Source organism: Platichthys flesus, chromosome 10 (assembly GCF_949316205.1).
Source record: "Platichthys flesus chromosome 10, fPlaFle2.1, whole genome shotgun sequence".
NCBI lineage: Eukaryota > Metazoa > Chordata > Actinopteri > Pleuronectiformes > Pleuronectidae > Platichthys > Platichthys flesus.
The window spans coordinates 15,332,932-15,348,591 of record NC_084954.1 but is presented as its reverse complement, the minus strand read 5'-3'; the positions used below and the strand labels follow the sequence as shown (position 1 = coordinate 15,348,591).

Sequence of the window (15,660 nt, the reverse complement as noted above, 5' to 3'; positions counted from 1 at the left end):
ATGAACATATTCAAGACCCGATGTTATCGACACACATGGTTATGAGTCTTCTGCGTCCCCGTAGGCTTTGCGTGTCAGGACCCACTGACGAAACAGCCACACTCTGACCGAGTCGCCCTGGACCCCAGCCTCAAACACCCAGCAGCCCCCAGAGCGCAGGTACCGCACGCTCACGCACACACGCATCCACAGAGCAGAGCCAAGCCAAGTGTTGCACTCATTCACCCGTGCTTGTGAAATATCCCCGTCCTTGTCATCATCTCCCTGTTGCTCGCGCCACATTCCTGCCACTGTCGCTGAGCTCGTCTCCTACCCTCATGGAAACTTCACTGTAATGCAAAACAACTGCTAATGTAATTACGGCATTTGAGTGACATCAGTTTGTAAGTGCTACTCTCTGTGGCTTATTGTTTTATCATTTCTAATCAAGTGACTAATGCTCTCTCCAGGCCTTGTTGCCTAATGATGCCACAACAGCTAATGCACTTGGCTCCCTCTCCGCTTGACTACTGCACCCAGATTTGGCGCGGGGTCTTACTGGAGGGAGATTACTAAATCCGACAGATTTCTGCTCCACCTTACATTGTGTCCAACGACCTGTGTAGACACACAGTAACAGTGTTTCATTGTTGCATGCTGATGTGGCACGCATCCGTAAAAAAGGTTAAATAATAATGCTCAAGCTCACCTACGACTCACTGCGTTCAGCCATCGCCTCTTAGAAACCTTTCTCTGCACTGACAGCCGCTGCACACAGCAGAGCGGTGTCTCTTTCTTCTGACTCCAACATATTAATCTTCTTTTGCCTTGTTCCTTTCGCAATTCCTTGATGGCTGTTACATTACCGGTAAGAAATTGCTTCCTGCTCTTCTCTGATTTGATTATGTGGCTTTACTGTTTCTCATTGTGGCAGACAGATGGTTTTTATTGATTCCCTAATGCGGCCATTTAATAGAATTCTCATTACATTAGCAAAGTGGCTTTTGTAAGCAAGTGCGTGAGATTCTGCAATGCACCCCAGGACTCGAAAAAGTCAAAACTTTGCCGTGAGGAGTCTCAGTTTCTCAGATGTACCTAAAACAAGGCCGACTCCGAGCCAGGGCCGTCACAGGGGCTGTTGAAGAACTCTGGGGGCCTTCGGTGAACCTGTCCTCTCCTCTTACTTTGATTAGGGGCAACAGTTGAGACTCTTTTAGTGGGATTAGGCCTTGTCACTTTTTGGCTCCCTTTGTATCCCCCCAGCCGCGTCAGACAAATTAAATGTAATCCCCCTGCTATTTAGATGACAAATTCTGTATGTGATCCCGTGGGGTTGCGCCTTGCTGTCTGGCCCAAGTTCCAGTCCACATGCCAAAGTTGTCAATCACAGCCTGGTCGTGCATGCAGCGGGGAAACAGCCAGGAATGCCAGTGTATCACAAAATGTTCCATTTATATGACAGGAAGGAAAGAAGAGAGGGTCCTGTTGTTTCTCTAGGTGTAGTTTACATTTATAAATTAGAATTTCTTGATGAAAAAGGTCATGTTTGTCAGTCAGAAATCACCTCTTTTCCAAAAATGTAAGACAAGGTTTTAAAACCTTTGAGTGTAATTACATTCCTTTACATGTTTTGCCTCCATTCTTGTCCCCTGTAGCGACAGAAGCCGGCGTCAGCTAGTGCCTCTGAAACAGAGGGGGCAGAAGAGAAGCAAGCAGCTAAACAGGGTCAAGGAGAAAGCACTTTGAGCTTAACTGCTGAGGAGGTAAGATCTTCCTCATGGTGATGTGTGTGATTTTTTATATTTCAAACCTGAAAACACAAACACACACATGGACACTGACACACACACACACACACGCATTGACTCCAGTAGCAGCACACACACTTTTGCAACAGAAATGACGTATGAGGCCTCCAGAATTTTCTGACCGACAGTACCCCGGTTATTCTGAGCCACAGGCACGGGCAACAGACAACCGGTATTAAACTGTGCCTGAGGAGCGCAGTCGTCCAGGGCTGTTTGAACCAAGGAAACAGGCACTTTTTATTATAAATTCTCCTATAAATGTGATATTAAAACCAGCATTTTCATCACAGAACAGTGATAAAGTTTAGTTAACAGCTCAGAAAAAACATGTAAGTGTTCAGAATCTCTTTAATCATTTAAGCTGTTTCAACTTTGGGGAAATATATTTTGCTTTCCTTTGTTTTTTCACAAATATAGATGAAAGTCCTGAGGAGGATAAAGGAGGAGTACGAGAGACGAGGAGGTTTCATCAGGATCTTTCCCACCGCAGAAACCTGGGAGCTCTACAGGTGAGCAGCAGATCGATAACTCGTAACACTGAAGTGGTGCATGTCGATTAAGTTACTCATGATTAATGGTGTCCTTAAATAAAAGTAGACATTAAAGTTTAATTGATGGAATCAGTTTGCCTATTGCCTGTGTCTAATTGAAATACCAGACTTAGTTGTAGCTACAGTTACTGACCATTTGTTTTCAGAACCTATTAGTTGAACTCTGTGATCTGTTCCAGGAAAGCTTACATCCTACAGTGACTAATTGTTGAAGCTTAGAGAGGAAATCTGCTTTTGTGCTTACATTTCATATTCCTATATGAGGATTTGTTGCCTGATTAGCTCCATGCTGCATTAGCAGCAGGGATTTTGTGGCAGTTTAAGAAGCATATTATCGAGCGGTTGTTCAGAAATTATTGGTGTATTTAAAAGCGGCTGCGTTCGGAGTAGCTGTATAACAGAAGCCTCATTTTAACACATTTGCCACAAAGTAGAGTGGTCAAGGCTTAATGGGGCTGCTGCCTTTATGATTATTGTAATTTGCTTATTATCTTCTTCTCTCAGTGGATATCTGGAGTCCAAGACTTCAATGAACTATATGCTGGCGAACAGACTTTTCCATGGAAGGTAAGCATTTCCACTGTGGTCAAGATTGGGGGAATAAATCTCCCCATCGGTTTGTGGAAAGGGGTCGGGTTCTAACGTGGCGTTTGTTTGGTCCTTGGATTGAATAGGTGAGGGGAACTGCTGAAAAGCACAGTCAACTTTTCCAGCAAGCGCCCAGTGTGTATGTGGCGTTGTTGAATCAGGGGAAAAAGGGGAAAACAGTTATAGTTGAACTGCGTCTTTAGTTATTTTAATTCAACATGCATTTATGTTATTTGATCAGTCCGTGCTTTCACGTTTTAACCACAGATTTGATTGCAATGCAATCGTTTCCGGAGATTTGGACCCCAACTAAGCCCATCTATGATTTTTCCATATTCATTAGGAAGCCCGATTAGGGAAATGGTTGTTGCTGCAAGACCTCAGCTGCTGTTATTATTTACTTTTCGACCTCCCTCTTTCGGGCCGTCACCGCCGGTCACATCAAGCTCTGGACATTCTACTAAACTGCACTAATCTTTCTCAGAACTGGCTTCAGTTAAAACATGTGCTGCAAAATTACCCTGTCATTGTTGATAATATGCATATAAATCATTATTTTTGTTGTTATTACAATTGTGCTGATGTTTCTTGTTCTGTCTCGCAGGAATGTGAAAGGGAATGTGCAGCTGCAGGTGGACGCCGTCCATCGCTGTCACGCAGTCCAGTATGAGAGGAAGTTGCTGTCTCTGGAGGCCCGTAAGAGGAGACAGCGCCACCTGACTCATCGCTCTGCTTCGGGGAAGAAAAAAACGGGTAGGCCCAATGTGTTCCGCCTCATTTTAGCAAACTGCTTTTTTTGTGTAACTGAGAAGAGCATAGCTAAGTGGGATAACATCAAACACTAATACACTTTTGGTTCCAATAAATAACTCCCCTGTGTCATGGTGAGGTTGGCCAAATATGACTCTGAATGAGTTCATTTCATTGCAGCAACAATAAAAGGCCTATTTTGAGTGTATACATGTATTTAATCCAAAATGCCAGTGATGCAACTGACATTTGTCTTTCCTTTCAACGGTGCGTGCCTCAGGGAAGGAATCCAAGGCCTCCCCGGCCGAGAGCAGCAGTTGGGGGGGAGAGGACTGCGCTCGGGAGCAAACAGAGGAGGTGAAGCAAGTCCTCGAGCCAGTCTCACACAAGGCTTTGGTAGCAGAGCAAAGAAAACAAATGGCCGCACCACTGGAGCGCTGCCACAGTGAGGCTCTGTCCAGCTCGGAGGCAGCCCCACACAATGCCAGGCCCAGAGTCAACCTGCTCAACATCCTTCAGCAGGGGTGGGACCTCAGGTCAGTCCATGTTCTGGGCTGCTGCTCAGGTTGGCTGCTGCCATCATCTGCCTCCCTTCCAGTATTTTTTTCTCCCCCGCTTTCCCATCTTTTCCTCTTTATGTACCCAGCAAAGGAGATGAGAAGAATTCCAGTGAAATTTTTCCTCATCAATGTGTACCTGCCACCAGTGTTGTCTGAAAGAACAGGCTGCAAGATATCCATTTCTTGGATTTTTAACAACATCTAACCTGCTAGTGACATAAATGGGTAATAAAACATGTTGATTTAGGACCAGGTACAATCACAGAGCTTCAATAATACTCCTGTATTAGTTAATGGTCCACTATACATGAAAGAGGAATAAAATCCTAACTTGGTTTGTTACCTGGAAATGTTATTTTTTTTAACTTTTCATATATCCCTTCAGAAGCACTACACACTGCTGCGTGTTTGTGCGGTATGTACTGCTGTGTTGCATGCAGCAGTCTGTGGTCTCTTGTCGATTTGAAAAGTGTGCCTGAAATTGTAATTCGAGGAGGAATTACAATAACAAGTCTGAGTTTGTAGAAATTCCGCAGTGCTTGCCAAGACTGTGTATGAAGCAAGGAAATTATAGTACAGCATATCATTGTTTATGTTTGACGGCTTTTTTCAAAACTTTTTTTTTCATCTGCAGTTTTCCGACAGCTCTCGTTCCAGGTTCACCTGGGCCGTAGAGGCAATTTATCATTCTGATACCGGTGCAGGACAGGATACATTGTGTTTCAACAACTTCTGGCTGAAATTGATACACTCTGTACTTGTTTTTTGTTTTTCCCTGTTTACTTGGATGATATGTCAGCAAAAAGGAATGAAGAGGAACGCATCATCTTCCTGTTGTAGCAGATGTATCGCTGCATGATTCCAGCATAACAAAATAGTCCTTACTGTCAGTTTCAAGCAAATCATTACTATTGTTATTATTATTATTTGCTCATTACTTAATACCTAAATAAATCATCATATTCACTATAAAAAGGCCTTACTGTATTAGAAGTGATCGTAAATATGACACTGACTTTTAGAAAAGATCATTAATTGTTGTGACATCTTTTCTTGTCTATTTCTTTAACCTTGCAGTTCATGATGATTTTCTGCTCTTTCTACTTTTGCTGCTCCTCTCCAGTAAAGTGCAGGCCAGGGTGGCCTTCTCCTCATACCTGCAGCGAGTCCAGCTCAGACTGTTAGCAGAGAGCCGAACCAACTCCGTCCCAGCTTGGCCAGACAAGGACAGCGACCAAATGGTACAGTGATAATCATTTTTAATCTCCTCTTACGAATGCACCGTGTGATTTATCCTGGAGCATGTTTCCCATAGGTCCGTGCCAGACTTCTTCTCATTTGATATCCTGTTACTCATTCGTTCCCTTGCTATAGCTGAAATGTGTATGATGCATTTGTGGCCACGTAGATGGGAAAATGTAGTCTCTTAAAAAATAAAAATGTCCTGATTGGAAAAGTCTGCATTGTAATGGTGTACATCATCATCAGTGACCTCAAACCTTTGGGGGAAAATAATATGATCTCAGGCCTGATCTGTAGGTCCTTAACTTCAAAGGTCTCAGTGTTTTTGAAAAGCATTGGCCGCCGAAAAGGAAAGCACACACGCACACGCACACACACACACACACACACACACTCACACACACGCAGTCATGTCTCCATGACATGTCTCCATAGTTACTACTACCCTAACCCTTAATCCAACCTTAACCTAAACCTAATTTTGACCAAAACCTAATTATATTCTAACCATAAAACATGTCTTTGTCTTAAAATTCAATAATTTACATTACTGGGACTTGATTTTTGTTCCCATATGGAACAAATGTCCCAATAACTTGACTTTTTAAAGAGATATAGGTCCCCAAAACATGAGTAATACCTGATCTACACACACATGCACACACACACATGCAGTTTGAATAAGTACAGCATGGTAAAGCAGTGATTATCACGTGTATGTTTTCTGTCTGCATAGGAGCTGGTGATTCGCTTCCTGAGAAGAGCAGCCAGTAACCTTCAACAAGACATTAAGGTGGTATTGCCCAGTCGCCAGTTACCCCTCAAAGACCGCAGACGCATCCTTTCCCACCAGTTGGGAGAGTTTATCTACTGTTACAACAAGGTACATGTTCCCAGATGCCAATTTTCTCTAGCAAAGAATAAAGTGAAATAAACACGAGAGACATTGTGCAGTTTCTCGACAGACATCTTAGTAAATCTGCTCTTTTCTTTCTGTTCTTATCTTCTCAGGAAACTGACCACATGGTGAAAAAACAGGAGAGGAGCAAAGAGGAGCATTGTGTTAACCCCAGTGTTTTTCACGAGTACATCACTGCTGCAAGGTTAGTGAAATTGGCAAGCCCTCACACCATTGTTCAAAGTTTGGCTCTTTACCATTCCACTTATATATGCTACTGAGTGAAGAGTGATCTCAGTCTGGTATACACATTTATCTCCTGTTTTCATTAACAGTGAAAACGATCTGGAGGAAGTACTGACATTCTACACACAGAAAAATAAATCAGCCAACGTCTTCCTAGGAACAAAAGTCAGGAGTGTTAAGAAAGACGTTCGTGAAATAAATGCCTCGGGAGATTCTGGCAACTGTGATAATTCCAAAAGTGAGTTCCTTCCATGTGTTTTTTTTTTCTCCCCCCATATTCTTGTTACTGTAGGTCTGGTTTATGTTTAATATTTTATCATTCAAGCACAGTAAACAGGAATTGTTTAGATTTGTAAACTTGAGAAAAAAAGTTAAGGGAAAAGCATTGAGTCATGTGGGGTGAGGAAAAGGTCAGCTTCAAATGATTAGCTCTCTTTGGGGAAAAACAAATGTGTGTCAGAGGCGAGGAATGGCTAACTGATGATAAAGGGGCTCTGGCTTCTTTCGTCTTTTTAGCAGCTCCTTCTGTGGCCAAAGAGGATTCCAGTTCCTCAGAGTCCTCGCTCTCCACGGGGAAAGTCAGCAGTGACCCAGACATCAAGGGCGCTGAGAGTCAACCTTCTGTACGGGCGCTGTCTGGAGAACAACAGGCTGCGGTTGGAGCCAGCAAAGCCCAGCCAGATGTCCAGGCGTCTCAGCACCACTCTGGCTTTCCTGTGACTTTAGACTGCACACATGTGCAGCTCTGCTCTCCTGCACCGGCTTCCATCCCTCTTCACTGTCCACCACCGCCACCCCCACTCCACGGACCACAGCCGCCGTCCTACGCACAGAGCTTGGCAAAGTCTCAGTTCTGTCATCCTGAGACTCTTTCCAACCTTCCTGCGTACAACTCTGTCCCTATGGTCACGCAACCCCCTAGAGTGACGTGGACGGCTGTCCCCTCGGGCGCTAACACAGTCTCAACCGCGCAACCATCCCAGGAGCTCAGGAGGATTCAGTCCTTCGCCACATCCACATCCGGTTCTGGGGCAACCTCATCCATCCAGAGTGCCACGCACATCTATAGCCAGAAGCTCTCAAGACCCACGTCTGCAGGCCAAGGTAAACCTATTGTTACATGCTCTGCGTTACTGAGTGATCCGATCACAAGTGGTCAGTGCAGTACGGGTCTGAATGCACCCAAATGCGTCCTGAATGCATCCTGACATTTAATCACTCAAACCACATACATGGCTATTCATTTTTTCCTATCTTGATTCAAGAGCGTGCTCTTTCAGTTTGAGGGTTGGACTTATTGATTTCACATTCAGATTTTGTAATGCTCTCACTCAAACCTCTGCGCTCACACTCATATATTCCCCACTTGTGCTTGAATGACCACCTACTCTGCTGACATCTTCTGACCTGCTACAGATTAAATGTAATTGAACATTTCTCAGTGACCATACGTTAATTTGTTTGGAGCTTGATACTTTTCCTAAAGTGGTCAAATCTTTTATCATAGCTGCGCGCATTCATTCATTCGCCCCCTCCTGACTCCGCTCTCGCCACTTGCACCAACACTCACACACAAACATCGGACACATCAGTAAACTCTAACAGGGTTAAGAACAACATCATTTGGTTTTTGCAAACCAAAAATACGAACATGTGTATATAGAGACACATTCAGGACGCATTGTAATGCAGGTGTGAACAGGCGACCTCAATGCTGAAACACTAGGTCTAGGAAATACCAGAACTGGGTCTTATATGTTCTCACATTTGTCTTCTGATTTTTTCTTTCAGTCAACAGGACGAGCAGCTCCATCAAGCTTAAGTCCAACTCAGTGGGGGCCTTGAAGGATTTAAACTCCCTCTCTGCCCAGGCCCAGTCCAACCAGCAGGCCTTCATTTCAGCCCTGCAAAAGCTGGCGGATAAGCAGGTTGCTCGCCACTATGCCAGCTCCGGTCACATCAACCTGCTCACACAACACGTGAGTTCATCGGGTTTTTAACCTCTTTAACCCACCGAGCCGACAGCTGCACCCACCTGGAGCCGAGAGTTTCACAGTCCTCGAATAAAGAAACTGTGCCGAGTTATTAAGCAATCGTAATCCGAGCTGTAACGTTTCATGAAAGGAAGACGAATCTGGCCGCTCTCGTGTCTCACTGTGAGGTCTCTGATATTTCTCTGTGTTGATGTGTAAACCTGGCTCTGACCCCATGCTGGTGCGGAGCATCTCGCTGCTCATTCATTCAGCAGACCTGTCGGAGCCGGAGGGTCTGCTGCCTCCTACTGCGCACCTTCCTCTGCCACCAGCCCTCAGCTCGCCTGCAGCTTGTGGGCTCCGGGTTGGTGCGGGGGTGAGTCTGGAGCTGGGGTTTGAAGCTGGCTGGCTTAAACAGTGGTGAGCCGCATCCAGCCCCAGCTCTGTGTGAGGTCTCATTATCAGATGCACCATGGGGGAGTGATTTCTGTTGATACTTAACAAGCAGCAACTTTTTTGTGGTAATTGATGCTTATAACTAGAGGAATGTGGCAAATTGGCACTGAGCGGGGGTGCGGCAGCTTCACTTGCTCCATCACCACCTTCTCCTATATTCCCCAAAGGTTTGTCCTTTGGCCTGGGGAGCCCTGTAACCTCTTTACTCTGCTCCTCCTCCCCCTCCTCTTTCTCCTCCTCTTCCTCCCTGGCGATTTTTCTGTCAAAGTTTTTTGTGATGGCACCAGACCACACAGACTGCAGTTTTTATAGCTTCCTTTTGACAGTACATTATTCTGTCTGTCTAAAAGAAGCTTGCCGTGTTTCCTATGAATAGTTAATCCTGGACATGGCAGCAGTTTATTTTTCAGGGTGAAACAGACCAGTGTTTTGCACTTAAAGGCTCAGAGGACATTAAGTTTTTTCAGGGCTCAGATTCGAAGTCATTAAATCACTTGCTGAACTAAATGGAGAACTTTGTAAACAGGAACAACACCCTGTTCAACTTGTTGACCCATAAGGTTTTGGTAATTACTCACTCTCATGCTACAGGCCACATACTGTATATAAAATAAGGTCTGTACATGTGTGTACCTGTGTATCTATATTCTTGTTCTGATATGTTAAATGATTTGTGGCATTTCATCAACGACTCAGTCATTATCTATGCTATATGTGTTCTATGTATATTATCTATATACAATATATTCTTTTACTTCCTTAAAATATATTAAATAGTTTCTAAGAACATGACCAGTCTACCTTGATAAGTTACTTAAGGCCGTGGCTGAGTAACACCATGCTGACACATTTTTCATGCTGTACGAGGCTTGGCAGCTTTACAACTTTCCCATTGAACATTTAATGCTACGCAGCAGGAAATAAAGTAAATAAAACCCCAGAGCGGTATGATTAATTCTAACATTCGATCACAGTGCCAAGCAAGGTTCCCAGGGTGCGGAGCAGCAGCGAGGTGCAGTCGCTTCAGTAGTGCTGATGTGGTTGTAAACACATTTGGCCCAACAAGTCATAATAGCTGATTTTTGTGAAGGATGGAGGTGCCTGTTGGGGAGGGGAACACCTGGATTTACTGCTGAGCGGAGACTAGCTGTGCCATGTGCGGTGTGTACATTTCAGCTCCCAGATATAAGAAAATAAAGTGGTTGATGTGGGGGGTGGGGGGGAGCAAAAAATGAGCACTTCATTATGCGTTTTCCATAGCTCTCGACACTGTGTGAGCCTGCAAGTGATATGATTGCACAGACTTGACTTAACGTTGATTTAACAACAGAATACCAACTTCCTGCTGTTACAATAACGGTAATGAAAAAGTCCTATAATTTGTCTAAGTGGAGTAATCAGTTGAAGTCTTCTCCTCTGCCCGCAGCTGACCAATCTGAACCTGGCCAACAGGATGCCGAGCAAAGAGAGCTGCACTCTGAACCCTAAAGGACGGCACACTGCTGCGGCAACACAGGGCCCAGTGAGAGCCGCTCACTCGGGAATAGATCTACTTCGCAGGACTGGGTGAGTCCAAAGAAATTTGGCACAGCATCTTGTTTTTTTCCTTAAAAGGCAAATGTATCAAGGTTCCTTTTGAAAATTTTAACTCAAGAAATGTTTTCAGACATTAAAACAGTCTTTGAATGTTAATTTGGGTCTGAAATTGCTTTTCCACAAAAAGCTCCAATTAACCTACTTAGAAGAAAGAAATGATTTCATCAACTCCATCTCCATCACCATAAAATCCAGAATCTATGAATATGGTAACTTACTTATATTCTCTCCAAATTCCAATCCACATTTGTGTGCACTGGAGGCATCAATTAAAAAATTCCATCTATGTCAGTTGAATATCAGATCAGGATTTACTATCATACTCTTGTAAGAACACATCTTAAAAATACAAGATGAACAAATTAACAAAATGTGAGGTTGAAGAAAATCGAAAAATGAGAGGGAATTTTTTTCCCCCAGATTGTTCAGTATAGATTGCAAAAGAATGAAAATGATGAATATTGGGAGGAGAAGACACAGGTCAACTCTTTATTAGCATTAACAACTTTCTCTATTAGCCTTGTCATCACGTTGCACCCCCCTGCTGCCTTGTCAGAGCTGTCGTACATCATTTGGTCAAAGTTCACTGTTGTTCTCACGTGCACTATTTAATCGCCCTCTTCTGAGGCTGCACAGAGGGAATTGAGCGTTACAGTCTCAGCGGAGTTCACCTCCAAAGTAAACAGCTTATCTCCTCCCTGAGTTTGTGATGCTGTGCTGATGTTCACCAAGACGGCCATTCCTATTTCGAAGAATCTGTAAAAAAAATAATTTGAATGGGACTTTTCTCTTCTGTAACATGCTTTAGTCAGAAGAAACAGTGAGAATAAAATATTGGAACAGGAGCAGAGATAATAGAACTGATATAATTATTTAAATAAATAGGAATATGTGTAAATAAGAGCTAATGTCAATCATGTGAAAGTTTTCATCGGAAGAAAGGTTTAAGAAGGGATGAAAAGAGAATTGAGAATTCCAAAATGCGTGGGGTGGGGGGGGAGACTCGGCCAAACTTTTTGTGTTTGTTTTTTCCTTCCTGTCACCTCCGGTAGAATCTCATCTGCAATGGTGGTGGAGAAAACTCCCATGACCTCACTTTGCTTCACGACATCTTCAAACCAGGTCTTTAGTTATTGTTTTGATTGAGAGGCACCTCGTTGCTGAAGTTACTAATTGTAGGTTAAAAAAAAATCATAAAATGGAAATCAATAGGAAAGAGTGGGGAGGCAAATGCAGAGGGGATGTTGCCATGCCTGTTAGTGCCAGTGATGGGCCGGGCATCAGCATTTTGTTCTAATTAAAGCCGATGGTAGGACGATTTGTCTGATACCCAATTAAAGTGCTTTTCCAGTCATCCAGGCAAGATGATTTAACAGACTGCGCAGCTTTTTGCAATTCAGGAATTCATTTAAATATAAATAATCTTTGTACACTGCCTTGAGATAAAAGAAAACAGGACTGGAAACAGAGGTTTGAGTCAATTATTACCCCAGGATTACTGGCAATCAGCCTTTGAGCGAGTGGTCAACTGTAAGTGTTTACTGTAGAGAAGCAGATTAGTGCGGCCCAGGGTCACACTCACCTCAACCTCAAGACTTTTTTAATGGTCTCGAACAAATTTTCAGATTGAAGATTGTTAGCCTCTGGAAAAAAGGTTTCGGAGTGCCAGCCCGTCTTTGGGAACTCGAGTTGCGTGTGGAAATGGGCATTTTGTTCCCGGTTTTTTTAACAATTTTTTTATTGTGCTGCGTGGAGCTAAGCAGCAGCAGAATTGGCAGCTGAATGCCGGGAGTGTGTGAAGCATGCTGGCAGCTCAAAACATTGCATTGGAGGGGCGGTGGTGGGGTGGAGGGGGGGGGGTGCAGTGTCAACACCCACATATTCTGTCTGCTCCTGGCTCTTGCCTCTGCAGCTATTGAAATTCCTCCTTCCTTGCCTCCCGCTCACAATGCTTCAGAGAGGAGAAGGAAGGAAGCAGAAGCACAGACTACGGTCACATGCTTGTGGTCTGTGGCACCAGACCATGATAATGAACCCAGTGGCGATCTCAGGGTGTGTGATTCATTGAAACATAATCGTCAATGGTCACCGCCCCCACCCCCCACCTTTTTGTATTTCTCTGTTGACATGTGAGTGACAGTCTCTCAGACGGCTTGGCCCTGATCTTGGACTCTGTTTTTCCAATCCAGCCCTTTCTTGTGTATCGAGCTGTGAGAGAATGCCAGGAATGTCTGGCCATTTTTCTCTTTTTGAAAATGTTTTTATTTCCACAAGCCAAGAAAGAGAGTTTTAACAGCATATATCATTTTATTGAGGGTATCATGTAGCTTTTCTATATGATACTGAAGAAGCAGAAATCTACTCCTGATCTCCCATTTCTGGTTAAAGTTCTAATGCATTGATGGATCATATTTTTTCTCTAAGGTTTGTATCTCCCTTTAAGCTTTTCTGCTTTACACTTCTTTCACCAGATAATAAATTATATTATAGCTTCACATTTCATATCCAAAGAAAGAGGAATGTAGCTTTCATAAGATTATTTTAAATCTCTCCATCAAAAAAGCATAGTTTCCTTTATCTTCCTATTTGTCACTGGCATGTAAAATAAAAAGCTCTTGTACCGCAATTACTTTAGGCCTTGGTTTGGCAGGAACCTCTTACTGCAGTGAAGTTTCTTTAACAAGAAATTAGGATAAATTACCTTGATTTCACCTCGGTGCTGTTCCTTATAACACAGAATTTCCTGAGCCCCCCCACACACATGCATACACACGCACATGCACACCCCCACACACACACACACGGACACACACGCATCCACACACTAGGGCTGACAATTTGTGCCAAACATACTGAAACTGTTAAGCTCGCTGGCTGTTTAAAGCAACCACAGGGGTGAAGTACGATGGGTTTCAAAGAATAGTACGGCTCTTTGAAGTGCGGCTGCCAGGATCTACCAGGTATGCTGCATCAGCACTCTGAGCGGCTCCCCCACTCCACTGTGCTGACAACCGGGGAGCTTTGAACCATGCTGCACATCTTCGTACACCCACAGCTGGGTTCATTTCCGGTGTTGGACCTCCTGGTACATACATGACGATTTTCACTAAGAGTTCTTGTGAATTAATGGGAACAAAGAGAACCCGAAGTTCAGGCTAGAGTCAAGGCGAGAACCTCAGAACAGCCAGTTTGTTTTGTTTGGTAAGTTTCAGACAGCCAATTGTTCTTATCACTGTTATAAGTTGGTCATTTCATCATCCAATCAGAATTGTGTTAAGAGCTGCAGCACCCACGGCCTCCCTTTTTCCTTCTTCCACTGCGGACAAACGACCACAAAACTATTATTCCTTCAGTGTGATGTTCGCTCCAGCACCGCGAACTGAGAAATACCACAACTCTGCTTATGCAGGGTATTTATAGTTCTGTTCAATATTTTGTTAGATTGCTGTTTGACTTGGTTGCAATGTATAATACTCCAAAGGCTTTTATGACAGCCGATTTGCTGAACCAACAGTCAAACTCGGTAGACGGATTTTAAATGGTCGAAACATTTAAAATTCCTCATAACAACCTCTGACAAGAGGTTATGTTTTCACCCCTGTCCGTTGGTTGATTGGTTGCTTGGTTTGTCAGCAGGATTACTCAAATAGTACAAAATGGATTGCCACAAAACTTGGTTGAAGAATGGGACAATTGAAGAACCAATACAATTTTGGCACAGGCGAACCCAGGATTTTTTGGTGGTGCTTTTTCACCTTTGTCGACAGGACAGTGCAAGGTTGGAAGGTTTAGAGAAACCATGGAAAGACACGCTACTAGGTGACCTAGTGGGCCACACAAACCCTTGGAGCTTTTCGATCAATTTCATTAAAGTGGCACTTCTTTACAATAAAAAAAGGCATATTTAGAGAACTGTTATCAAGTTTTTGGAATTTTCTGCGGCTTGATTGGCTTGCAGGTAACTGGGCCTTGGCGGAGGTATTCGCTCTACTGAGTGCCATTCCAGTAGCTGTAGCTGTTGTTGTTTGAAATTAAATCTGTCAGGTACATTAGCTTGTTAATTTTCCATGTAAGGTCTCCTTTGAGACTAAAACCCAGAACTGGTCATTTTACATCGGGATGTTTTCAAGATATCAAGATATTCTGGGTTTAACTTTTCGTTTCAGTATCAAATATCCACTTACGACTAAAGCATCATGTTCCCCGTCTATTTTATTCCCACAACAAATCTCCAGAGTAGTCACTTCAGTATTTTTAGGACATTTCAACTCAGTGTTATACCGTTGCAATAAAACAGGGTAAACAAACACTGATTAATGGCTGGAAATACCCTCACACTCCTGAGGTGGCTGATGTTTACACTGACCTGGCAGGGCTTGGAGATACTGCGGCATGATGTCATCTCATCTCATACCGTCCATTTTCCCACATTCACACTGGGTTAGATTGATGCGGCACATGTGCTCAACTTGCACCGCTGTGTTGTTCTACAGTAATTTATATCCGTGTATTAAAGGATGGCGAGCTCACCGGGGAGTGAGCTGACTCCCACGAGCTGAGGTCCGGCAGGGAGGGAAGTCCCAGATAGTTTGAGCTCTGCACATGTGCTGTTCTAGTGATGAGAAACTCAGATGTTAAACTGCTCTTCTGTCTCCTTTTTCTCCCCCCTTATTTCATTGGTTACCGTTTTGGACTGACCTCTGCTTTCTCCTGCTTATAAATCATGGTGATCTCCAGTATTTATTGCGTGATGTTGTGATGACAATCCCTCTTTGGAAAGATCTCTCCTTGGGGTGTTACAGTGACATTGTACTCAAGGAACGCTTTTGCTCCTCAGCTGAAAAAAGAGAGGGTTTCAGACCATATACTAATAAAATGGAACTACTGAAGGTCCCAGTGGTCCGGCGTGCAAATGGCAGCCAAGTTAAAGGAAATGACTGCTGTAAACAAAGAACAAGTTCTTGTTTTGTCTCCTGGCATGGTAGAATCTCTGGCCTTGCAAGGTTCACAGAC

At 43.7% G+C, this 15,660-nt stretch overlaps 1 protein-coding gene across 1 annotated transcript in view; it reads left to right on the top strand.

Annotated features, from left to right (window-relative positions):
- Positions 1-15,660, top strand: part of ttll5 (tubulin tyrosine ligase-like family, member 5) — a 52,777-nt gene that overhangs the window by 19,719 nt on the left and 17,398 nt on the right. Inside the window, exons 14-26 of the mRNA XM_062397198.1 lie at positions 65-159; positions 1,635-1,742; positions 2,205-2,296; positions 2,843-2,905; positions 3,531-3,679; positions 3,957-4,212; positions 5,360-5,477; positions 6,215-6,361; positions 6,490-6,581; positions 6,712-6,860; positions 7,139-7,726; positions 8,414-8,601; positions 10,478-10,617. Coding sequence (XP_062253182.1) covers positions 65-159; positions 1,635-1,742; positions 2,205-2,296; positions 2,843-2,905; positions 3,531-3,679; positions 3,957-4,212; positions 5,360-5,477; positions 6,215-6,361; positions 6,490-6,581; positions 6,712-6,860; positions 7,139-7,726; positions 8,414-8,601; positions 10,478-10,617 — 2,185 coding nt within the window. The remainder of the gene's footprint in view (positions 1-64; positions 160-1,634; positions 1,743-2,204; positions 2,297-2,842; positions 2,906-3,530; positions 3,680-3,956; positions 4,213-5,359; positions 5,478-6,214; positions 6,362-6,489; positions 6,582-6,711; positions 6,861-7,138; positions 7,727-8,413; positions 8,602-10,477; positions 10,618-15,660) is intronic.